Here is a 25,742-nt window from a genome sequence, read left to right as displayed (position 1 = left end):
TAAAAATCTATCCTTAAGAACTCTGAACTAAAAGCATTCATTCTTAGCTCCTGCCCAGTTCTGACTCCCTTGACTACAATTACCTGAGATGTTTGATCCCTTTAATTAGGATCCCTTCATTCTTCTTTCATCCCTTTATTCTGATCATTGAAAAAGCTTTAGCAGTGGCATGTTTCAGAATTGGTCCACAGGATTCTAGCTTCCCCTGAGAAAACAAAGTAGGTCTTTAGAGAAAAGGGAGAGAATAAAGAATTTGAGGCAATGTAAAATCCTGACTTTTAGTTCTGAACTTTTTATATAAATTGAGGCCTGATACCACACAGAACTGACTCTTAGAGCCAGCTGGTCCCTTTCTCTCTGGACCATCTTAGGAATGTGAAACTGAAAACCAAGTGTGCTACCTCTTGTTTCTTGATTTTTAACTGATCTATTGGCAGTGTTGCAGCTTAAGACTTCCCAGTGGCTCTTAAACCTATGAGCGAGAACCTAAAGCAAGCTTTTGGTACATGAGATGTGTAACAGTTCTGAGAACCAACAACTTGAACTGATTCAGTTTTTAAGTGGTAACCATATTCCTTATAACTAAGCAGGTGGCCTCTGCCTGTCATGAATGGCTGAGGGTTTGTTCTTAGCACCAAGGAGGGGAATCTCTGTCTAAAAGTACTCCCCCCACCCCCACCCAAGTCTCTGCTCACAGTTGAAGTGCTGTGCTGTCTATGGATACTGGGGTTTTTTTCACTGTGTTTGTTGGCAGGGAAAAGGGGCCGGGAAGGTACAGAAATGGAACTAATTGAATCTGGGGGTAAAAACTCTGCGGAGAGCCTGTGGATTATAAATTGAGTAGCTGCAGCAGCAGGAACGCAGGCAAAGGTATTGAAGTGCAATCAGTGTGACAGGAAGCTTATTTTGGTGTTCTCTCCTGCCTTGCCTTGTCCTTGACAATTCCTCCAGGGGGCTGTGTATATAAAAGGAAGAAAGAGGGATCCACAGTTTTCCATCTGGAAAACTCAACAGCATTCCTGCCTGGGGTTTTAGAGACTAGAGAGGAGGATGGCCCACTCAATTAGACAATCTGCTTTCTCTGTGCTAGCTGTCTGTCCCTTGTGTCTGTACTCAAACCCACTTTAGCTATTTCCCAGGCATGTTCCTAGTAGATAAAGCCTTTTGTTGTTGTTCTAAAATTTCTACCAGAACTCCTGTCTCCTGTGATTAGATCAACAAAAATTATGTAGAAATTTCAGGGGGCCAGCAGTACTTAAATCAGAAAAACTTAGAGTTGAATTATTATTAAGATCTGTCCCTAAATGTAGCAAGTAAACTCATAGTTGATTGGTGTGAGCTTCTTTGTAAGAAAGGGATGGCTGAACACCTCTCAGCTTCAGGATTCAATAACGACATTCTCATTGTTATTTTGGAAACTTATTTATAACCCAGTAGTTATCCCCACACTGTTTTTCCAATATTTTGTCCAGATTTTCCTTCCCCTAATAATTATAGCCCTGCTCTCAGGCTAAGCATCCCCTCCTTTCTGGTGTTTACACCTTTCAAATATTTGCAGATTGTTCCCGTGTCACCCTCTTAGTCACCGCGTAGCTGAGCTCTACAGATTTAGCACTCTTATCTTCCCTTTAAAAGCAGGCCTCCCCGCCCTGAGTCATTTTCTCCTGCTCTCTGAAAGGGCTCCAGTTTTCTGCATTTCCATGTGGCCACATCAGCTTCCAGTGCTGATCATACATGGGCATTGCTGTTGTGTTGAAAACTAAACATCTCTGCTGTGCCCCAGCATCTCAGACATTGCCACTCACTGTTGGTTTCTCAAATGTGACACTCTAGGGTACATAGGTGTAGCTATGCTATGTATCTCATCTGGAAGTGTTATGTTACCGTGGGAGACTGGGATATCTGTAGTTAAGGATTCTGTGAACCCCTCTTCTGTTATCCAGAAAAACACCTCTGTCTTCCAAATGGGTCACTCCAGACCCATACATTCAGCAGAACTTGCTTTCTGCCTGCTGGCACCTTTAGAAATTCTCAGCTCACCTAAGCCTTCTTCCTCCCTGTCGCTAATGTTATCTAGTCCATTACAGACACTATGTGGGAAGGGGGCGGGTCTGAATGAAAAAGACTTTGAACTCAGAAAGCTGTTACCAGCTAGGAAGTATCCCCTCTTCTACTATATAAGGCACCTTAGTGGTGACTGAATTTGCCATTTCTGTCTTTTGATGTTTACTTCTTTTTCTCAGAATTTTTCACTCTTATTCATTCAACACTCATTGAGAAGCTACTTTGTTGCTTGACAATGTATTGGGTGTCTGGTGTAGAAAAAAATAAACTCTGAATATGACACAGTTCCCACCCTCAGAAGCAATTTCTATGTAAGTTTCGGTTTTATTTCTGTTGAAATACTAGACTCCCATAACTCGTGGTGGTAGTGAAGGGAGATTTATAGGAACATCTTAGGGATCCTAAGTAGGATCACATCTCACGGGTCCTAGAATCTGGAAGATGAGTCTGAGGAAATTTGTGGCTTATTGCTTCCTGTGGTTCCTCAGCAGGCTTGTGCTTTACACATGGCACGTGCAGACCCAATTCCAGAAAGGGTCATACTTGCTCACCTGTCATCCGCTGTCTTTATTAGGAGACGGTTTTATTGCTGTCCATCCCTCCTACCCACTTCTGCTTCCCGTTCTCAGCTGTGGAGTGATGAGAACAAATACCAACATCGTGTGGGGAGCACATCACTGCTTGGGCCTGGGAAGCCCACCATTGACTCAGCCATAGCATTCAGCCTCCAGTCTCACAGATGAGATGAGCACTTATCTGTCTGTCAGTTGTTAACAGTGAACAACTCTGAAGTAGTTAATTCAGTCACCACTAATGTGCCGTAACAGTAGTAAAGGGGAATGCTTTTCTGTCCGGTAGCTTAGCTGTACGAGCACAGTCTTCCTCTCACACCGATGCCCCTACCCTCCAACACAGTGTCTAGTCCGGGCTAGTGCAACATTCGTGAAGCAAGGAGGAAGGCATAGGAGAGCTGTGAGATGTATAAGTGTCCCAGGCAGACTGCTGCTCTCTTCCCTCTGATGGCAAGGGCAGCAGAAAGCGCCGTGTTCAAGCAGTCAGCACCACTGACTAATCCTTCAGATTGGTTTTTGTTTCCACTATCTCTCTCTCCCTCTGATAATGCCTGACTTTTTGCTGGACTAACAGTCATTGGGAAGCTGTCACTTCTACACAAAGCAAACTGGCCATATTTCCCCTTAGTTCTCGTTGTGCAATACAAGAAAGAACAGACACACTTTAAGTCTGGAAGCGTAATTATCACATAATTTAACATACTTTCTAAAATATTCAGAGTGATACATAACCTTTACTTGACCATCAATAGAATCTCTTATATGGCCATTATCTTGTCATTAGCAAGAATTTGTTCTTCTTGTTCCAAAACTGACTGACCAAAGTGGTTTTTTTTGTTAATTGCACTAGTTAGTCATTGTCTCTCAGTGTATAATTTTTTAATAGATTGTTATGCTGCAGCCCAGCCTGTTAAGTTTGAAAGGAAGCACTCTCTACTCCAAAAGTCAAGTCTTGGGTGTTCAAAAGGACATGCTGAAAATTGTAGGATTTTTATGACTGTGCTAGACCTTGTAGACCTTCCTATCAGAGACAGAGGCTGTGAGCTGGTGACATTTAATAGTTCTTAGGGGCAAAGCAGAAGCCAGAGTCATGATGTCCTAACATCATGTCTCCTCCTCAGCCCTCCAAAAATCAAGCAAATGTTCTTTTATGTTGTGTTTTATTTCAAATAATTTTGTTCAACCATTCATTTGCTAGAAAGCCCACAAAAAGCATGAAAAAAATAATGAGTTTTACCTTTAGGTAGATAGACCTTAAGGTTTTTATGAGCTGCAGAGAGTGTATATGGCTCACCAGCCTTTTCCAGACCTAAGATACCGTCTCATGCCATCCCCACAATGCATTGTAGGGAAGTAAAATTCCCAAAGATGCTTAGGATTTTTCTTAGGTATGGTGATTTTTCAAGTTAAAATATTTTTGCTTCTTGTGTGGTTTGTCACGGTCAGGGGTAAGACAGGCACTTACTCTGTACCTCTAGCATTGGAGACACAACTTAGGCCATACCTTATCAGCATGCAACAGCTCTCCAGTGTGTTACCAGGAAAGGCAGCTGTTAGCAGTGATGTGCAGGATTCAGAACCACAGACGTAGGCCAGAGACAGTCTCTAAGACTCACTCCCTGTCTCCAGTCTGAGGCACTCCAGAGCTTGGGAAGTCTCTGTTTCTCCTGTCCATTTTATTGTTGAGAAAGGAGCACGGTTGGGATGGTAGCCCAGCAGCAGAGGCCTTGATTCAGCAGACAAGGTGGAATGCACTCTGGGCTGCCTTGTGCTATGGATCCTGGGCAGAAGGGGATAAAGACCACCTCCTGCTCGATGTGTTCACCTGGATCACAGCAGCATCCAGCCACTTCCTGGGTCTTATAGGTTAAAATTGGTGTTGTCCTGTTCATCACCAGACACTATTCTTTGTTTCTTGATCCCTTTGGACACAAAAGCAAGTCTGGAACCTGATAAACCCTTGGTTTGGATGCTCAAAGGCCACGGGGGTCTGCCCACCTTCGAGTCTTGTCTTTGCTTCTCATTTTTCAGTGTTTTTCATGTTGTGTGTTGCCACCCACTCAAGTCTTCAATCCAGTGACAAAACCTCTTAGTTTTTGTCTTTAATGGGTTACAGTACAGTAGACTATCACTATGCATTTAGCCAAGATGAACCAGTTTGTGGGGATTTGACTATATCTAAGTATGTATGCTATATGCAAATACACATGTGGGATTGCTGAGATGGTTCAGTGAGTAACGGTACCTGCCATGTGACAACCTGAATTGAAAGAGCCAGTTCCTTCAAGTTGTCCTCTGACCTCCATGTTGATTTATCTATGTATGCTTGTATGTATGTGTCCATGCCCATGCTCATACACCACCACGTGGGTATAGAATCAAGGGACAGTGTGTACAGAAGTCTTTCCAGTTACCACATAGGTTCCAGGGATTGATCTCAGGCTGTGAGACATGGCAAAAAGTGTTTCTCTTCTTTGCACCATCTCCTGGGCCTACACTAGCCTTTATCTGCAGGTGCTGTGAGATTCTTCCTGCTCTCCTACCTCTGCCTGCAAACCTTGGCCTGGTAGCAGGTTCTGCTTCTCCCATCTGTCCCTGTAGTCTTCCACCTGGTGTTCACTTGCCCTTTGGCCAGGAGTATTTTCAAAGGAAATGAATCCAAGAGAGATTTCTTCCTTTGCCCATGTGAACTTGCATTGTTGTGAATGTTGGCTTCTTACTCTGGATTAGCTGAAGCCTGGCTGCTAGGAAATGGAGAGCAACTGCAAGACACTTACTTTTCGTGCACAGAGAATGAGTGAACTTGTTTCACAGGCCCAAAGGACCCTTGTCTAAAGGCAATTCTGCTTGATCTGCCCGACTACCTGGATCCACCGAGATGTCGTGTTTCCTCAACTTCATTATCTGGTGATCTGGATCCCATAGGCTGATCCTGAGGTCCTGGCAGCTTGACTGGTTGCTTGCTATTTCAGAATACTGAAACGGTGACATGGGTTAAAGCTAGTACTTCACTATTGAGATTCTGAGATTTGAGGGACCCTTTTATTACAAAAATTCCTTCCCATCCCTCAGTTTCTAACCTTGATGCTCCCAGTTCTGGTCCCTGGTACATAACAACCCACCTCACAGCACCCCAGTTCTGGGATCAGCAACAGACCAAACACTTACTTTTGCATTATTCTTGTCTCTGCAGCAATGCTTCATCTACGGGTATGTGGCAAAATAGTTCAGCAGAATCGTTTATTTTTCTCCCTGGCAATTCTCCTCTTGCTTAGTTTGCAGATCTAAAATGAAAAGTGTTTTTGGCTATTGATGTCTTGAAAAACATGGACTATTTTTCATTCCATTTTGCTCTAGCCTCATCTCTCCCTGAGGTTCTTGGCCCCTGGAGTTCTTGCTGTCTTTTAGAAAATCAAGTTTCTACTCCTCTCATAGACACTAAAATGCAGGGAGAGAAGCAGCCCTGTTGATCTTGCAACCACACGACTGGCATAGGGCCTTCAAGCTATCCCGTCTTTGCATAATTAGAAAATGTCGGTTGCTGCAGTCTCTCTTTTGCTACTGTACCCCACCACTACCACCTAGTGCTTCATTTTGCATAATCCCTACTACGGGAAGCCTAGCCACTCAGAACCAAACATGGAGCCTATTCCTTTTCTTCTGGGCTTTGGGAATCTTGAGTCTGTATTAGAAATGGGAACAACCAGCTTTACTCGTAAGCATGTGGAGCCAGTGTTCTGTTCCCTAGAGTATCGCAGAATCGGTTACCAGCAGAGGTCAGAAACTGGGACACAAATTTTCATCACTTTTCTTTTTCTGGATTGTCATCACTTTATTTTCCTGTCTGTCTCTACCTGGGTCAAGTTTCTCCTTCATAATTACATTTGCAGTCTGAATTACTTTGAAATATTTATGTTTTATCCAGACATCAAAATACAACATACTTTATGATCTATCACTTATGACTACTCTTAGTAATAAATGTATCTTCAAAATGAGTGATTGAATCGAAGAAAGAAAAGGCAGTCTAGATTTGCCAGTAGGTGTGTATTTTGTACAGTGTACCATCGTTGGAAACAAGTATACGGGACAGTTTTCTGTGCTCATGAATGGTATAGGCTTGCTGTGGGAGTCAAAGTGTAAGAATTGCTAAGAATGATAAAGATGATGGTATCAAAAGCTGAAATAGCCAGCCTTGTTCTAGTATCTTGCACACATATTCTCTCCTGGGCTAATACAGCATCTTTAAAAAGTAGATGTATTTTATCTGTTCAACAAAGGGAGCTGAGCCTTTGTTCAGTAGTTTAGCCAAAGCCATGAAGATAATAAATGATAAAATGGGATGTGGAGCCGGTATCTCTTACTACACACCTACTCATTCTTCAGTATTCTGGTTTTTTCTCCCTCTCATTCTGAATGAAAGCTGGTAGTACACTAGTGTACAAAGCACAGCCTAAGGACAGAGAGGGTGTTTATTTGAAAAGGAACGTGACACTGAATTAACACTTGGGATCCTGGCATAAAGTCAGAGAGTAAGGAGGAGGTGTCTGGGAGCCAGCTGCAGCTGTTCCCTAGCAGCCCATGACTGGGCTGGCAGTGGGATTTCAGTGAGGAAAGCCTTTTCTATAAGCAGTGGCTAAAACCAGGAAGGGCCAGAGGGGAGCCATGGTGAGGATTCCTTCCTGGTTGAGAGTGGTGGAGTGAGGAGTGTTTCTGCACACTCTCTCACAGATTTTTCTTTTTTCTCAATACAGGCATTGAATGTCCCAGAGGAGCACGAAACCTACCAGGCTTGGTGCAGGAAGGAGAGCCATTCAGTGAGGAAGCCACACTTTTCACCAAGGAGCTGGTGCTGCAGCGAGAGGTAGGCCATTTCCTGTAGCTTCCTCTGCAGGAGGGGCACACAGTCCTGCCCCCAGGATCTCAGCCTTTGCTGCCATGTCAGAGATGAGGTCTGTCGCCTTTTTCCATTGCCCAGCTTTGCCATCCATGAGCCATTCCTGTGTCTGCCCACATTGTATTTCTTTGCGCCCTGGTCAGCCACCCCCAGATTATTCCTTCTCGTGATAACCTGGCACATGAGGCCAGCCCAACCAAGATCCTGATGCCGAGAACTTCAGCTCTACAGTCCTCCTCCTTGGCGAATTAGCCTGAGCTGCCTACCTCCAGCTGGATTTAGAAGCTTGACTAACCCTGTCAGGGGCCAATTTTCTTTGAACATTTATTTGTATCTTTGAGTAATTGCATTTTCTGTAGTGGGTTTTCTGACTTAATTTAATTGTATTTCTGTATCTGCCTGTTGGGCTGACTCTTGCAGGCACGAGTTGGGCTCTCTGCTGCCGTGGTGCCCTTCTACCTGCTAATTTTACTCATCTTCGTCAACAGGTATATATATCTTCTTTCTAGGAGTATGCCAACCATTCATCCTGCTAAATGAGCACAAGCAAAGAATGGTGGGAAGTGTGCCTTGGACAGGCTTAGGATTAGGACCTGCCTCTGTCCCTGATTCCTCCTTAGTCAGGTCTGTTGAACCACTTCAGTTAGAGAGTATGCACAGAGCTGCAGTTGTGCGCTCCTAGGGACTCTCATGGCTCACTCCAGATCCTTGACAGCAGATATATGGGGCTTCAGAATGTTCGGTATTGGGCACACCTGGGTAAAGACTCTAGCAGCTCATTTCCTTTGAACTATCAGCCATTACATTAACGTTGGGAGCTACGGAAGAACAGCTCAACCCTAAGGGCTTTGTTGGGCTGCCCAGGCTCTGAGAGGTCCCACCACTTTTTAAACTCAGCAGTACTCAGTACTCCTGCTCTCTGTGATTACCCTAACAAACTTGCCTTCTTGTTTGAGTAAAAGAAATGAATTTGGCCAAATAAATCCTGAATCATCTCTGTTCAAGAGGTATCTGTTCCACTTCCCAAATATCAACTGCAGCTTCCTGGGTGATGCTACTTCTGCTGTGCTGGCCGTGCCGTGGCTGGTGTGCCGTGGCTGGTGTGCCGTGGCTGGTGTGCAGCACTAATCGGCTCATTTCATTTTCATTACTCTTGATCCTCTCTGTTAAGATGTGCACATACTTGAAAGTAGAGGTCCTTGATGGTGACACATGGTGCTGCCACTACACATACATCTTGTAACCACACACTATAGCTTGAATTTTTATCATTTAAAGATAGCAGTGTCCGCCCCTACCCTCCACTAATGTTTGAATCCATACCATTGTCTCTAATACCTGGAGATGAGATGGAAGAGGCAAATATTTAGACTTTCCTTCTGACTGTGTAGACCTTTCAGTATTGTGCTACACAGGAACTCAGAAAGCAGGTGAGTCCACTGTGGCTTGTGACCTGCAGGCATCACAGGAAGTAACAGTGAGATAGGGGCTCACTCTGTAGCTCTGACTCTCCTGGAACTCACTATGTAGACCAGGTTAGCCTTGAAAGAGGTCTGTCAGCCTCTGCCTTCCAAGTCGTAAGATTGGTGTACCATCAGATTATTGCTGGTTTCGTATGCTTGCATAGGGGAGGAAGCCTTGGGACATTTGTGAGAAGTTGATCTGTATATTGTATCTCACCTGACTTGACTTTTTTTTGTTTTGACTGACATCTCCTAAAGCAGTGGTTCTGAACCATCCTAATGTTATGACTCTTTAATACAGTTCCTCATGTTGTGGTGACCCCAACCATAAAATCATTTTCATTGCTACTTCATGACTGTAATTTTGCTGCTATTATGAATTGTAATGTAAATATCAGTGTCTTAAGCAAGTCTGTGAAAGAGCTGTTCACCACCACCACCACCACTAGGGGTTGAGACCCACAGATTGAGAACCACCCATGTTCCTTTCTCTTTCTCTTTCAATTCTTGTTTCCCCTATGGCTTTTCTCCTTGGCCTTGTTTCTGGCACCTGGGTGCCAGAGTCTCCTGGTTATTGTGGCCTTACCTTTATCTGTGTATATTTAATACTTACTGGTGGAAAAGGTGCCACTTTCTCCACTTTCTTTAATGCCTCTACCATATATATGTTTGTATAACCTTAGTCTAATCCGAAGTTGATATTTATTTTCCTTGACTGTAGTGACCTAATCTTTCATAGCCCTTTGTTTAGGGTCTGTCTATAACAAACGTTCTGCATTGTCTTAGCAGCTGATATGATTACTTGGTCAGACTGTTTTGAAAGGTCATTATCCAGAGGAAATGGGAGTATGGCCTAAACCTCAAATAATTTAAGATGTTGACTGAAGGAGCCAGCTGTAGCCAACTCTCCTGGGCATTTCCCTTCATAGTTTAGATGAAAACTGGTTTCTGAATGGTAAGAGAATCAAAGGAGGGCCATTTAGCAAGAGTGCTGTTTGTTTACTATTCCCTGCGTCCATAAGACACCTAGAAAGCAACGTTCTTGCCCTCCTCTCCTCCAGAGATGAAGGAGAGAGGTCCAGGCACTGGTACGCTGCCTGTGTGACTGCAGGAGAGCTGGGGCGCAGGGCCCCCGGGCCACATGTCACTATGTATGCTCTGTGGCAGTTGAGCATTGATTTTGTGCTTATGCCTATTCCTTTGATAATCGAGCATAACTGGGTATTTAAAAATCTGACTGTCCTTGGCTCTATCCCACCTTCCCTTTTAAGTTTTTAAACCTTTGTTCACCTTATCTCCTTTGGGCCCAGGGTTTCTCTACCTTGGCCTGCTTTCTCCCAGATACTATAAATCTGAATTACTAAGGGAAAGTTTTTACTGGATTCTCCATAAGTGGAAGCACCTCATGATTAGAGAAAGGTCGAAATAGAAAGTATTATAGTCACTGTCCCAAGGCCAGACCTCTGTCAAGAAAAGAATGGGAAGCTGACTTTCAGGGTGTGGACACTGAGAAACAGTGCCGTTTGCTGAGGATATATTCCTGGCTTTGAATGAACAGGGCACAGATCCTCATGTGTCTCTCCCTCTATATTGAGTGAGTAGGAAATTGCTTGCCTTTCCATCCCCATCCCCTAAGTAGAGCCTGAAAGGGACGGCAGAGCTTTTCTCCCATATCTTGAGACCTGATTACCATGTTTTCCTTATGCACAGAACTACTGACATTTGCAGCCACCATTCAGTCCCATTTTCCTAAGTGGCTCTCTTGTCCTTTTCATTACACCACTTTTTCCTGTCTTCTACCAGATGCTTCCCCTTAGCCATTGATTCCTTTTGGCCTCAATTCTCTTGAATTTAGGAATTCTGGTCCTGGGCAGTGGTCCGGCATGCAGGTGGTGTTGCCAGTCCCAAGGCAGGAAGAGCTAGAAGTCAAATACCAGGTTATTAGCTGATTCTCTGATCTGATCTGATCTGATCTGATCACGGCTCAGAGCAGCCATGGGCCTCTCCAAAGATTTAAATCCTTACCTTTACTCAAAGGAAATCCAAAGCACTCAACATCTCTTCCAGCCTGACCAAATCAGACCCTCTGCCAGTTTTCTGCGACTAAAGTTTTGTTGAAATATATCCAGGGTAATTCTTTTGTGCGTTGTCTATGACTGCTTTTATATCATAAGTCAGTGTAATGGAGTTGAGTAATGATGTCAGAAGTCATATGGGCTGCAGATAAAGTTTGCTTATAATCCATGTGGTTTAGACTATGCTGAATTGGGTTAAATGGTTTATGGTAACTATGTAGAGCTTTGAGAAGTCTCTGTCCTTGAGGCTGGGCTGCTTCTGAGGTATAGAACTTAAAATTGTTGTTTTGTGTGAGCTGTAAGTGCTGTCTCCCATTGGCTAGCATGTGCTTAATGACATATTTTATCCTTTCCTTCCCACCCCCACCATACAGCTGCCTTTTTAAAGCAACTCCCTGTGACACTGCCAAGGACAGGAAGATCCAGAGTAATTTCCCAGACAGGGAGTTGTGCTTGTTGCTAGCGTCTTCCCAGAAATAGTGATGAGAGATAGCATTAGCTAATGGGTAGATAACCGGCTTAAAAGTGCAAACTTCTAGGTCTTCACACTCCAGTCATCTTGTGGTCCTGAGAATATGATTTTTTGTTGCCTTTCCTTGGTATTTCTGTCTAAATGATTGATCTGCGATCCAGCCATCCAAGAGCCCTCTGAGGCCTTTGTCACGAATTCCACAGTCATTTGTACTCCTCCTGACATCGTCTTCTAGAAGACCAGCTAGCCAGCATACACTTACCGAGCCGTCACTACTTGCCAGCACTCTGCTTGTTGCTGTGTTGGAGAAACCTGAACTTTTAAAGAAGAAGTTGTCAGTTATTAATAAAAGATCAATGTTTCCATGTTTACTTGAGACAGGGCCTTACAATCTAGCCAGGCTGGTTTGCAAGCTCATGATCCTCCTACTTCTGACAGGATCCCAGAGTGTCAGTTTTACAATTTAACTCTCTCCTACTTTCAGGCTTAGCAGGTATAGCTTTGGAGGAAGACGAGTCTACAGGGGCTTGGTAATCATTCCCAGTATTTTCTGATGACTCCTTCGTCCTCTCTAAGACCTTAGAATTGCTCCTTGAAGATGCCTGGATAATGACACCCCCATGCTGGACAGCTCCAACGGAAAATACAGGCTACCGCCCTGACCCATTTCCCCTCTTCCTGATAGCATCAGAGGGAAGATTTCTCCCTAGGGGACTCACTCTGCAGCTTCAGTAACACTGGCAGAGCCCTAGTTTTCCTCTGACCCCCAACCCATGTATTTTTTTAAAATGCAAAAACTACAGCATTATAAAATGCAACTGTTGCTGTTGGGGGGAAATGCCTGTTTGGAAGAACACGGCCCTATCTTGATTAATCTAAGGAGGAGGAACATAGTATACATAGGAAAGAACGTTTAGCAAGGGGGAGAGAAAGAAATTGGCCCATCTCCTTCATTTAGGTTTCTTGTTGTAGTGCCTCTTGTGTGAAAAGGGGGTTGAAGGTTGATCTAACCTTGTGCCTTTTGTGTACCCTCTGGCTTATCCCCATAGTGACCCTCAAGCACTGAGTAATGTGTCCTCTCAGCCTCCTGTTCCATCTGTTCATGTAGCCTCCTCCCCGCCAAAGAAAGCCATGGGAGGAAGGAGCGTAGCAATGGTGCTGAGGGTAGCTGAGCCCTGGGAAATCCAGAATGCAGTTCACTTGGCCAGGATGAACCCAGTGAAACCTGCTCTCCCACTCTTTCTGATTGCCGTGTCCACTAGGAACCCTCACCGAGCCACTAATAACTGCCTGCTGGAAAAATAAGCAGGCTGTTCACTTGTGCTTCACTTTTCCTACGGAAACTGCTTTATTCTAGATTATCATAGCCACTGTCCAGGAGAAAGGGGGATATTGTGCAGTTAAAACATCTCTATTTTGCCCCACAATGCTTAAGAGATTTTTGTGGGGAGGCGGGTAAGGCTTTTCTCACCCACCCTTGACAGTTCAGCGATGGTTTCCAAAGCTCAGTTTGATCATAGCTCACTGCTGTTTTCCCAGACATAGGGGAGTCGGGGAAAGGAACTTTAATTTTATAGTATTTTCTAGGGTTTTTGTTTTTTAAGCCTCGTTTTATATCTCACAACAAATGTATGCAAAGTTGCTCTCCCATTCTCACAGTCCAGGAACGTCGTTACACCTGTTCCTCTTATAGCTGGTGGGAGGCAGTAATAAAATAGAAATATCTACACTCCCGATCAAGTACTCTGCTCCTCAAATAATACTAGTTCTGTTATTAGAAAGGGATCACTTTTTAAGCCATATTTTATCATTGTTTCAACTCCAGAGTGTCTAGAACTAAAGGATCTTTTCCAAAGGTCAAACATTGATGCTATTCCATCAACTATTCCATCTGGCTCTGTTCTGGGACATGAGGGATTTGTTGTGGTTCTGTCTCCCTGGGGTCTTCTCTGCTCTTACATAGTTCTTCCATCTTTTCACTATTTGATAACCTGCTTGCTTCATGTGCTATTTGACTCTTCTGGGCCTTGCATTTTATGACTGCTTCCTTCCATATGCTAGGGTTTACCCATGCTCCTGTGTGTCTAGTCATTCTCTTAGGAGGCAGATCTGGCTCTGGGTATGCATTTGTTTACAAAGACATGGCTTCCTTGCTCTGGGTAAAGTGCCATCTCTGATTTATAAAGCGCCTTGGCCACTTCTCCAACCTGTGTCTCATCACTTGTTTCATATTTGCTCCATGTCAGAGCAGGCCTATGATGCTCGTAGATCCCATTTTCTATCCGTCTTCAAGATACTCAGACATGATTTATTCCCCTACAGCTGTACGGCTGGGGGAAAGACCTGTTCCATTATTATTTGCAGTTCTCTGAGAAAGTGGGAGAGGAAGGAAGGCATTAGAGTTCTGAGGCTGACTGAGGAACTTGACCTTTCTGTGCACTTACTACAGACTGTCCTCTCTGGGTTTCCACATCTTTCTAATCATGATGCTTACACAAAAGTAAACACAATGATGTTTGGTGTTGTAGAAAACTTCAGTGCTTTAAAAAACAAAAACAAAAAACAAAAAAACTTTGGTGATCTAAAAGAAGCCGCTACCAGTGTCTCTTTCAGTTTCTTAATACCGTTCCTGTCTCCCTCCCTTGTATGTTTCTGTCATCCGCTTTTGCTGATTAGATTGTTAGCCCAAAGGGAGTTTGTTTCTTTGTTTTTCAAGACACAGTTTCTCTGTGGAGCCCTGGCCATCCTAGAACTTGCTTTGTAGATCAGGCTGGCCTCAAACTCAGAGATCCACCTGCCCCTGATTCCCAAATGCTGGGGTTAAAGGTGTGTGCCACCACCACCCAGCTCCAAGGGATTGTTTTAAAGTGTAGGTACTCACAAATTTCTGTTCTGAGATGAGTTGTAAACACTATGTGAATATCAAGCTATTATCTGACCTTTCACTTTGGGGCTTCAAGCTCTTTCTGGGTACTTCTAACCTCCAGAGAGAAGAGTTTTCAAATCCCATCACAGCCTCTAAATGAAAATAGCATCATAAGATGTCAGAAAGCCAGGTGTGGTGGTGCACACCTTCAGTTGAGAGCATTGAGGAGACAGAGGCAAGATGCCTCTGAGTTCAAAGCAGACTACATTACATAGTGAGACCTTGTCTCAGGGGAGTGGGGGACTTAAGATAAATGTTTTAGGTGAGTGCTGCTATCACAGTGCCCCCCACCCTGCTTCTTCCCTTGCCCTTGGGTTCCCTGGTCAGTTTTAACTCCTAGGGCAGCTTCCAGCGGCCTTCCTCAGCACTCTTAGCCTGCGTGCTGGCTCCAATGGGATTCCTTTCTGCAGAGATGCTAGCTCAGCTCTGCTGTTCCTCTGCTCTTATGCATAGAAGTTTCATAGCCAGTCAAGCATAGAATTACATCCATTCTTCTGAAACAGTTGCTGGGACTAATTTGTCATTGGCTTGGCCAGGATCCTATTGCCTGTGTATCATAGGGGCTGTCTAGTCTAGGTGTGATGGACCTCAGTGCCCTCTAGAAAACAGTGTCCACATCTGTCACTACTGCTGGAAGTGAGGGTGGGAAAGGCATGGCATAGAACACAAGACATGTGTCCTCTTTGGGACATGGAGGAGGGCCTCAGGGCTGAGATTCTGTTTCTGAAAAGAAAACTCTATTCAGCAGAAGCATCTTCCCTATCCCTTAGGACCTGGCCTCCACTGTCGTAAACTGTCCTTTGAGAGACTTGTGTTTTTCTCTGCCAGGTCAGCTTGTTTGTGGACGGTTTTTCCATCAAAAATTAAGTAAGAAATATAGTGCTTGGACCTGACAGTTGTACTTTCCTTCCCCCAAATAGAAGCAGCAGCACCCTTGGCAATGCCAAGACAATCCTGGCACATTATTCTCTTTTCATCTTTAGTCCTGACCCAGATCAGTCCCAGGGTAAAGATGGAAAGACTCAAACATGATTTCTTCTTGCATCTTTCCACCAAAATGAGCCATGGTACTTGTTTGAACTTAATTTAAAGCGATGTCCCAAGGCAAGGCTAGTGTACGTACTGTCTCTGAGAGCATTATTGTAGACACAGGGTCCTGAAGACCCTTCATACAGGGACACACTAAGTGGAGCTGCTGCCCCTCAGCAGATTGACACTGTCCATTCTCACAGGGTATGTTCTTTATGAGTAGCACCTGGAGGGGACAGCTCTTGCCAGTCATGTTCATCCTTTTGGGCTCCCAGGAGCTATGGAGGTCTTATGAACAAGACAAACGGAAAAGTGTTATCAAGAGAAAAAGAATATTACACACACACACACACACACACACACACTCCAGTAAGGTTTGGGCTAGGAGAGCTGGGATGTCGTAGATGCTCTTGAACCAGTCCCTGCCTTCTGTTTCCTCTGTATTTGTCCTGAACATCCACTTCTGGAGCTTTCAAAGGTAAGGATTCTTTTTAAACCAGAGCAGCAGAAGCTAATATTCTTAATATAATAAGGAAGGGCTGACGGCAAGTAGCTCAGAGTTTTTGTTTTTTAGGCAAAGCGCCTTACACTGAACTGTCTATCTTCCCTGCTAAAGCCTGGTTTGGAAAACAGTTCTCTATTTCATCTCCTGTCTTCGGATTGGTGAATGTTTCCCTCAGAACTAAAGATGACCCATGCAGACCTGTCCCCTACTAGTCAAAAAGATTTCATGCAGGACCCCAGCACTGTTTACACCCACAGTAACCATAAGGTTTTATATTGGTGTGTTTCGAGACTTTTTGGGCCTAGTGTTGCCCTGTTCTTTGTCCCAAACATTCAAAGCCATACCCTACTGCCTGAATTTCCCATCCTTTTGGTATTGCATAATTCAGTTGATACTTTTTTAGAACACAGCTCATAATATATAATAGCAAGACTTCCTGAACCGCAAGCAAAGGACAAGCAGATTGTAGATTGCATTTGCTCTCCAGGTAGCAGTAACATTGTGCTGTACCATGTATGACTCCCCCAAGGACACAGGCGTGACTGTTCTGGTGGATGAGCTGACCTTAATTCTGGCTTCTTCTTACCTACTCCCTGTGTCTGTTACCAAAGACTAGGGAGCCTCTGTGTTCCAAACGTGGCTCTGCTGATGAACTTCCTACTTGCTACTCCACCCGTGACAGTTTCTGGTCAGCTGAACTTAAATGGATTTTTAAAATGAAAGTGACCAATGGTCTGTTGTGAAATGCTTTGGTGCATGAAATAAGATTATGAGCAAGGTTGGGAATTAACAGCAGAGATGCGCTAAACCTGGCCCAAACGACAGGGTCTCATCGTCACGGGGGACAGCTCATTCTCAGACTCATCTTTAGTGTGTTTTAAGGACATCTTTTTCGTCTTTGTCACTGAACAAAAACTTAGTAACGTGAAGAATCAGACCTGGATCCTCATTTCCATTTCCTGCCTGATCTCTAAACAAGGCCCATCTCACTGTACTGCAATTCACTGGGAACGGTGTTTCTAGTGTTGTTCAGTGCATCAGTCCTGCGACATTTCATTGTTTCAGTTGTATAAAGATTGTACTGTTGGTTGCTGTGAAAATGAAATGTGTATGTAAATACTAACACAGGACCTAGTAGATAGTAAACACGCCATGAACAACAGTTTGCAGCATCATTTTATTACTGACATTAATTGTCTATTGGCTTTGCTAATGTGGGATTCAAAGTCCAATGTGGATAAAACACTATGCCCACATAGTACCATTGTGGTGGTTTGATATAGGTGCTTGTGCTATGAACAATATTCATATTAGAATCAACAAAAAGCAATGTTCCATCCACTGCCTCACTCCCAGACCTAAGCCACTGTCAATAAATGTAAATATACTCTCCACCCCAATCCAGTCTCGTGCCATAGCTGACACTCCTGCCAGTTACAGCATACTTTGACCTAGGGCTTGGATCCTTTTCCGAGTTCTTCGAAGCTACTACCAACTGAGCTGAGCATGGTGGCATATAATCCTAGCAATTGGTAGGCAGAGGCAGGCGGATCGTTTGAGTTAGAGACCAGCATGGTCTGTTCAGACCAGGAAGGGCTATATAGTGAGACCCTGACTCAGAAGGAAAAAAAAATATTTTTTCTTAAAGTTCCTACCAATTAGGTAGATTGGAACTTGAATGGAAACACATTTGCCATACTTCATCTATGTTCTCAGGAGAGCTTTGGGCATGAGCCAGTCTTTTTTTTTTTTTTTTTTTTTTTTTTTTGGGTTTTCGAGACAGGGTTTCTCTGTGGTTTTGGAGCCTGTCCTGGAACTAGCTCTTGTAGACCAGGCTGGTCTCGAACTCACAGAGATCCGCCTGCCTCTGCCTCCCAAGTGCTGGGATTAAAGGCGTGCGCCACCACCGCCCGGCCAGTCTTTTTTTTCTAAGTAAGATAAGATCAGGCCATTTTGTCTCTGGTTCTTCATATCCCATACATCAAAACCATTTTCTTCTGAGCAGTCCACTTTCACTGAAAAAGCAAAGGGCTTCTCCAGGGTGTTAACCTTTGCAAGAGGGCTTTTCTAGATTTGACTGTGAACTGATAAGGCCAACCATCACTACAAGAGGGAAGAGCCAGTCACTTGTAGGTGTCTGAGAAATAATGGCTAAGTGTCTTCACTACCTAAACTACCATGGGGGTTCCCTGCTTTCTTCTACTTACATAAGAATCCTGGCCTTGTGTGATCCCTAGGGTCATAGCAACTAGAGAAGGAGAGAACAGCCTTCTAGACCCCGGGCAGCCCAGGCTTCCTGGTCCTCAGATGAAGTCGCTGTGCTGCTTTTGGCCCCATGCTTCTATCCCGCAGTCACAGCAGTCTTAAGTTCACCATATGTTTGTCCTGGATGTGTATTAAATTGGAAGACTTGGAACCTAGCAAAATGCCAGCAGGAGCCCTAAAGAAAGATCTAGGTGTTAACCAGGACAGAAAGGGATGGGAAAAGAACGTCACATAGCATTGTCTGGAACCATCACTATAGAAGTGATAGCTGTCCTCTGAAGCAAGGATGAGAAGAGTGTACTGGAAGCCCTTTTCCCGTGCGTTTTTTCTTCCCAGGTTAACACTGTGCTTTCCTTTTCTCTGTTTCCTGTCTCATGATACAGTAGAATTCTTTATAGTGGTAAAGACAGAAGTTGGCTAGAGATGGGAGATGATGCAGCTACTACAGATCCTTTCCATCTCTGCCCACACGGACCCATATGCCACTTTACTTTCCAGGTCTCTAGAGTGCTCATGGAACGAGGGTGCTCAATCTAAAACCTCTGACCTGGGGGTTTTATGGGAGCACTGTAACCATCTATGAGGAAATGCAGCAAACAGGCCATTGCCACTGATTGGATATGGATTTTTGGCCTGGCCAACTGCCACTTGGTAATTTTAGAATAGGGTCACTTTCAGAATAGGAAGATTCCTTGTAGGAGGGGACTAGTTGCTTCTCATTGCCGTGCCCGCCCACAGCCGTGTGCCCCATCTCTTGAGTGTGTGACGCATTCTCAGCCTGCCTGGCAGAGGGAACCAGAGTTCTCCCCTCGGCTTCCAAGACTGCAGATGTGGCCATTTCCAAATGCCTGGGGTGCACTTAAGCACTTACTCCTTCTCTTCTCAGCACCTCTGCTCTCAGCACATCAGCAGCTTTGTAACTTGCATTTAATTTTGCTCTGTGTTTTGGCCTTTCAGGTATTTGTGGAAGAAGGTGGGGATACTAGTGAACTGGGGGGGTTCACTGTTTTCAAAATTATGCGGTTATACCTGAGTCGTAGTTTCTAGAGAACCATTTAAGCAAGAGTACCAAAAGCATCCTGAGGGTTCTTGCTGTTTTCATATGTCAATTTTAAGTCTGGATTCTGTTTCATATGGTACATTGACCGCTGCATCTGCAAAAGTGGGGTTGCTAAGCTCTCTTCTTCCTTACTTCCTTAAGAATGCCAAATAATGGGAATGCTCAGACATGGGGAATTTCCTCAGGAGACACTGGCCCAGGAGATACCGGAGAGTGTTAGTGACCTGAAAAGGGAGTGCTGGCCAGAGGTTCTTCTCTTCTCGCCAGCATCTCAATAATTAGGAGCCAACTGATGGAATAACAGAATTGTTATCTGGAGCTGAGGATAATTCTGTACTCCATTGGGTTAAACTTTGATCAGTATTTTCACTTTTCTCTGGTATCAAATCTTTGTGATGTGTTAACTTTTTCTAGATGAGCAAGGCAGTGGTTGGGTCCTGATAGCAATGTATTTTAGTAGACTCTAACCCAGAGGACTTAGTAGTTCTCATAATCCTCCTTGTAATTAACTTGTTGAATAAAGCTCTAAGCTGAAGATGCAAAGCAGACACTAAATATTTTATCTTCCTATTATGGGTGCTACACCCATGAATCTAATGCTCCTTTTCCCTGGTTGTCTGGATGAGACCATATTTGCATATCTGTCTCCTGCCTCTGTTAGGGCTTGCTAGAGATTGTCCTTGAAGCTGTGGATTCTTGTTTTTCCACACAAAATAGTCAGTGACTAAGATACCTCATCTCAATATCACTAAAGAATGGCAACTTTAGAAATTCATGAGACCTTGGAAGCCCTATGATGTTGCAATGTATAGGCTTACGTCAAGGGCAGTTATATGATTTATTGAGCCCCACTGCCCTGCAGAAGCACTGCAGCATGTGAAAAGCAGGTAGAGGTGTGAGATGCTCTGTGCCTAGACCTTGAAAGACTGAGGAAGGGGCTGGTCCTTCATGACACGATCACAGGGGCACCAAGCATGCCTACACCACTCCAGGAAAAAAGCAGTTTTTCATGGCCTGGACTTACTTATTTCATCCTTCTTCTTTTCATTTCCTTACCTACTCCCCTTGTGTTTCTGTAATTTGTACAGTATCGTTTAAGGGTGTTAAAGAGATCAATAGCAATTCACCTTTTCCCTTATTGATTAAAGTGATGGCAAGGAAAAATGGCAGGCAATACCAATTCATTTATCATAAGTTATCCATTTCCTCCTATGCAGCCACTGAGTATCTGCTTGTTGGGTTGCTGATCTGCAGTTGGCATTACTTCTGTTTCTAGGCTGCCTTAATGAAAATGAAAGAACAGTTATGTTTGGCTCTTCTAATCAAAGATGGGCACAAAAGAGGGAGAAAATACAAAGAACAATAAAATTGCTCTGGGACCTGCTCTTTGACTTCATGGCTTATCTGAGGAGCTTGCCACATGTGCTGTGGCATGAAAAAGCACAGCTTTGGCACCAGTTGTTGGACATTGCTCTGTCACTCAGAAGCACCCCCTCTCATTTTCCCAGAAGTGCATACCATTCTTTTGTTGTCTATTTGCTATAGAATGTAAATTGGGTATGGTGAATGAAAAGGCCATGGCCCCTGTGGATGGCTCTGTTTTTGCTTATGGTGTAACAGTTTAGCATTCCTCTGTGGTTTTTCAGCACTAAGTGGGCTCATCTTTGAAGAATGTGAGGTGCCAGGGATGGATGTTGGGAGGCTTGAGACATGAAGGAAGGGTTCTTATGATAAAGGGGTTTTGTGTCCACGTAGGTATGAAACACAGAGGCAATTCTTACCGTCTTCTCTAGACTCTAGAAATAAGCATGGAATAAGCATGTGTTCCTGTGTGTGCCTTCACTGGTCATACCTTCTGACTGTCACTTGGAAAAAGTGACAGGAACATGTTTTAAATGTGCAGATTAAGCCGTTTCACAACAAAGTGCTCGTTTTTTAAAGTTCAGTGTTGCGCATGGTAACATACTTGGAGAAAGACTGGTTTTAATCCCAGGACTCGAAAGAGGGAAGTCAGTACCAACTACAGGGCCAAGACTTGGTTAACCCAGCTGCTGCGTCTCTCTTTTAGAGAGATGAAGATAGGGATGTTGTTGCTTCTTACCAAAAATTCTCACTCAAGCTGGACAGTACTCCTTTCCGCCCCTCCATCCGTGCTGAGGTTCACTGCTATCCTGCAAAGTAGGCTAATTCCCAGAAACATCTTCCTGGGTTGAGTTTTGGTGGGGAAGTAATATTTGGGGGGCTTCCTGAAGGATAGCCCTGCTTAGCCACTTACCTGTGTATGAAGTTAATGGCAATCTATGTGGAATGGTACTCCCAGGACTGGCTGCTTGTTGATGTCAGGAGGCTGCAGTCTTTCATGTTAGCCCGGCACCCAGCCAGGCTTGTCCAGAAGAGCACTGCCACCTCAGTCATGCTTCCTGAGTGCTAGTGGATCGAGGTCACTATTGTGGATGTCCCTCTTCCAGGGGGGGAGACGTCACTGAAACCTCAGTGTGACTATGTGATCTGCGGAGTTGTTAATTACATGTGAGACTGCCAGCAGGGTTGATGTTCTTTTCCCATGAACCATTCGCAAACCAGTGTCCTGCAGGGATGGGTAAGGAGAGCCTGACATCCCCTCTTCTTCCTCAGCTTTGTTCAACAGCTTTGCTTTTTAGGCCAAAGCTTTATAAATAGCTGGAGATGATGAAGGAAAAAAGGAAATGAAGACTATATTTCCGTGTGATATGTTTTTCTCCTAATTGGAAAGTAGCCCCCTGCTTTCACATCATCTTGGCAGCCACAGTACAGAGGTTCAAGGTTTGCCATGGGTAGGAGGTGCTAGTGGCTCAGCTCCTAAGACAGGCAGCAGACTACAGACTGGGCATGACTTGGAGATGCAGCAACTAGTGCAGCAGATGGCACATCGTCTTGCTCCACTGGGGCTTGAGACTCACACCATCTTCTTCCTCCAGCCAAGGCAGCCTCATTCCTGCTAGCCCTGAATACAGAAAGCATTTCTGGTTTTTTAGAAACTCCATTTTTAGACAAAGATGGAAGAAGGCAAAGCAAATATAATACAGGAAATTCAATCTCATTATAAACATTTCCATGTCAAACAAACTAAAATAGAACTTTCTCTTTGTTGGCCAGAAAAATTTAGAATAGCAATCTACATTTTTCCATAGAGCATTGAGTGCAAAAAAAATTATAAATAGAAGTAAGTATGACCCATTCCGTTCCAAGGACTTGAGCATAGGCTTCATCATACTGAGTTAGAGCATTTCGTAGCTAGAATGGCTCCCGAGGTTATAGAGCCCAAGCCAAGCATTTTGTCGCAGGTGAGACAACTGAGGAATGAAGCTAAGTCACTTGAACACATTCCCATAGTTTCCACTCTGCCATCTCCTCCACAGTACCTCTGAGGCAGCAGCCACCATCCCTAGTCATCCAGCTGAAGTACAAGTAATAAGAATGTGACAGCGGTGTCTACAAAGGAGTGGGTGTGTGTGATGAAGCAGACAGAAGAGGTAAACAAGGGAATTTTCTTCAGATTGCTTTACTTCAGTGAGACAAGAACAGGAGGCTCAGTCCACAGAGAAGTCACCTAGGCCAGAGTTGCAGAACTAACAGCACACAGGATCAGAAAAATTGCCAGAGGGAGAGGAGGGCAGGTATGCGATTGAACTGGAATTTTCCATACTTTTGGTGTACAATTGTAGAAAAACTGCTGTCTGTTCAGGCCAAAATCTGAACTTCAGGTGCACCTAAAGGAAACCCTAAGGAAAATTAAACTGCTGTCCATCGGGGCATTTTTGTCTTCTTCTTTTTGCGGGGTCAGAGACATCTTATTTAATTTGGATTTTTATTTAAGAGATTGGGGAAAGTTTAACTTGCCTAGCTAGATCGTCCTTAAAGTCCCTGACTCAGGTTTGACACATAGTTTCCATCCTTGTCCCCGGCATCATATGTCAGGGACCTGTTCCTTTTGTCCTCACAGAAGGCCTCTGGAGAGCTGTGCCACGTTGTCAGGGTCTGGACAACTTTCTCACCCTGTTTTGAGATTCTACCCCCCCCCCCCCGCCATCTTCTCTGTCTTCTTGTTTGTCTTTTAAGGGGTTCTCAAGTGGGAGAGGAAAAAAAATCACATTTTCCAGCAATTTAATTTTATTAGCTGATTTTCCCCCTTTTTCAAAGCTTAGCTAAATGGAGCTAAACATACACACAAGGGCTATATTTAGTTCTGGTGGTGTGGTAGAGTAGAGAAGGCACAAACAGAGGTTTATCTGCTACCTAGTAAACATGGGGAGGTGTCGGGGCTGGAGAATTCAGTAGTAATAATAAGCATTTATACGGTGCAATGACAACTTAGATACAGGGCATAATTTTCTGGGGATTGCTATTAATTGTGATTCTGCCTGTGAGCGGCCCCCTGGAGAGGGCCTTGGAACACCATGCAGAGTTAAGCTATATTAAACATCAATTAAAATAGTGTAAAATAGCAACTGAGCAAAATACGCAAAGGTCAAAGTAGCTGCAAACATGTAGACAGGCAGTAGGATATGAGGGGTTAGGACCTAGGGAGCTTACTGCCCTGATGAATTGCTGTGGTCAGTTATTAGCTTCTTCAAGGGTCCAGGATTACTGGGCTTGAGGAGAGTGAATTGTGAAGCTCATTGGCTCCCTAAGTTCAGTTCTTGCACAAAGGAATTTCAAAAACAACTGCTATCCAGCAAGAGACAAGATAAGACAACCGTAGTCAAGCGATGCTAGCACAGTTTTCTGTACTGGACAGGTTCTTCATTCTTCATGCAGATACTAAACACATGTGATACTTTTGCACACATGCGTGCGTACACACACACACACAGAATGAATCTGCAGCTAAGTTTTAGTAGTAGAATGTGACTAGTAGCTACCATGTTGGACAGTGCAGGGCGCCAGACCACTCAAAGTTTTTAAAAATCCCTTAGTCCTCTTGTTTTTTTTTTAATCTGATGTGTGTGAGTGTTTTATCTACATGTATGTCTTGTACACTACATGCATGTCTGCCTGCAGAGGCCAGAAGAGGGCATCAGATCCCCTTGAACTGGAGTTATAGGTAGTTGTGAGCCACGATGTGGGTGATAGGAATTGTTCCTCTGCAAAAGCAGCAAGTGCTTTTAACCACCAAGCCATCTCTGTGGCCACCTCCTCATGCCCTTTATTTGAGAGCATCTTTCAGTGTCAAGAAAATCATCCTTGGCCTTGTATTTGACCCCCCTTCTCCCAACAGGCACTAATCATGCTTATGCCAGGTGTTTGCTGTTTTCCCAGACAGAAATAGGGAGTGGCCACAGAACTCTGGGTGAAAGCCACAGATCTGCGGAATTGTTACTGCCAACAGAATATGTGACTCAGTTGCTGTGTGTGACTTTTTGCTTCCCCAGAGCCTTTGAAGTGCAGGTCATCAGGAACTCTCATATTCATTGGTCCCTTTGGCACCCGAACTGCAGGTACCTTTTCCTGTAGCTCTTTTAGCACTTGCTGAATGTTAATGAGTCCACTGATGGGAGTGGTACAGTGTGGTGGAACACTAGACTCCTAATCAGAAGTCCCATTTACCAACTCTGACCTACATGAGATTTGATCTTCCCCAGTAAAAATGACTGTTGGACTAAATGACCTTTACACATTGAGACAACGAAGAAAAGAAACCCAGAGAAAGACTGTGAAGCTCTGTGCCTCTGCACAGTGTCCCTATTCGCGTGTCAGCCTGCATTGAAAGTTGCCCTTGCCTCAGCACCACCACCAGGCTTCACCTGGGTTTCATATCCCTGAAATACACTTCTAAGTTCCTGTGCAGCACCCAGATGTCCTGCGGCAAGCTGGATGGCATCATCGCCTCATTTGGGTAGGGTACACATGTAACCCTCAAGGAAATCAAGAACAGCTAACCCCTGATTACTTTGGGTCATCCTCAGATATATCATATCTATCATTTTGGCTCGTTATTGACTTAGGTCCACGAAACAAGAGGGATATAGATGTTACCTGCAGTATTCAGGTCTCAGATGCTGACTTAGTGGCTGTTAGCTAGTCCCTCTCCACCCAGCAGTAGACAGTCACTTCTCCAGAAATTGTCCCTGGCCTCCCAGAGCCCCCGTGGAGCTGCCAACACTGCACAGCTCACAAAGGGCCCTGTAGCATCTCTAATTGAGGAGCTGGTGAGCGGCCGCCTTCAGTGGAGGTATTTTTAGCTACAGTGATACAGCCTCATCTCTTTGCAGGATGTTTTGTTTAGTTATTTCCTTAAATGAAATAAATAAGTAGAATTGAAGACTGTACTACTTATACCCCAATGCCAACACCCAAGAAGTTTTGGTGCACCCCCTCACCACAGCCTATGTAATTAATCCTCCCTAAGACCCAGGTGCTGGGGCACAGCATTAG

The 25,742-nt window shown here is 44.3% G+C and overlaps 1 protein-coding gene across 1 annotated transcript in view; it reads left to right on the top strand.

Annotated features, from left to right (window-relative positions):
• The window catches only part of Snd1 (staphylococcal nuclease and tudor domain containing 1), a 408,394-nt gene that overhangs the window by 307,487 nt on the left and 75,165 nt on the right, over positions 1 to 25,742 (top strand). The window contains exon 16 of the mRNA XM_057771546.1: positions 7,391 to 7,500. Coding sequence (XP_057627529.1) covers positions 7,391 to 7,500 — 110 coding nt within the window. The remainder of the gene's footprint in view (positions 1 to 7,390; positions 7,501 to 25,742) is intronic.

This window comes from Chionomys nivalis, chromosome 1, assembly GCF_950005125.1.
Source record: "Chionomys nivalis chromosome 1, mChiNiv1.1, whole genome shotgun sequence".
In the NCBI taxonomy this organism is placed as follows: Eukaryota; Metazoa; Chordata; class Mammalia; order Rodentia; family Cricetidae; genus Chionomys; species Chionomys nivalis.
The sequence above is the reverse complement of the archived record's forward strand: the minus strand, read 5'-3'. Positions and strand labels throughout refer to the sequence as shown.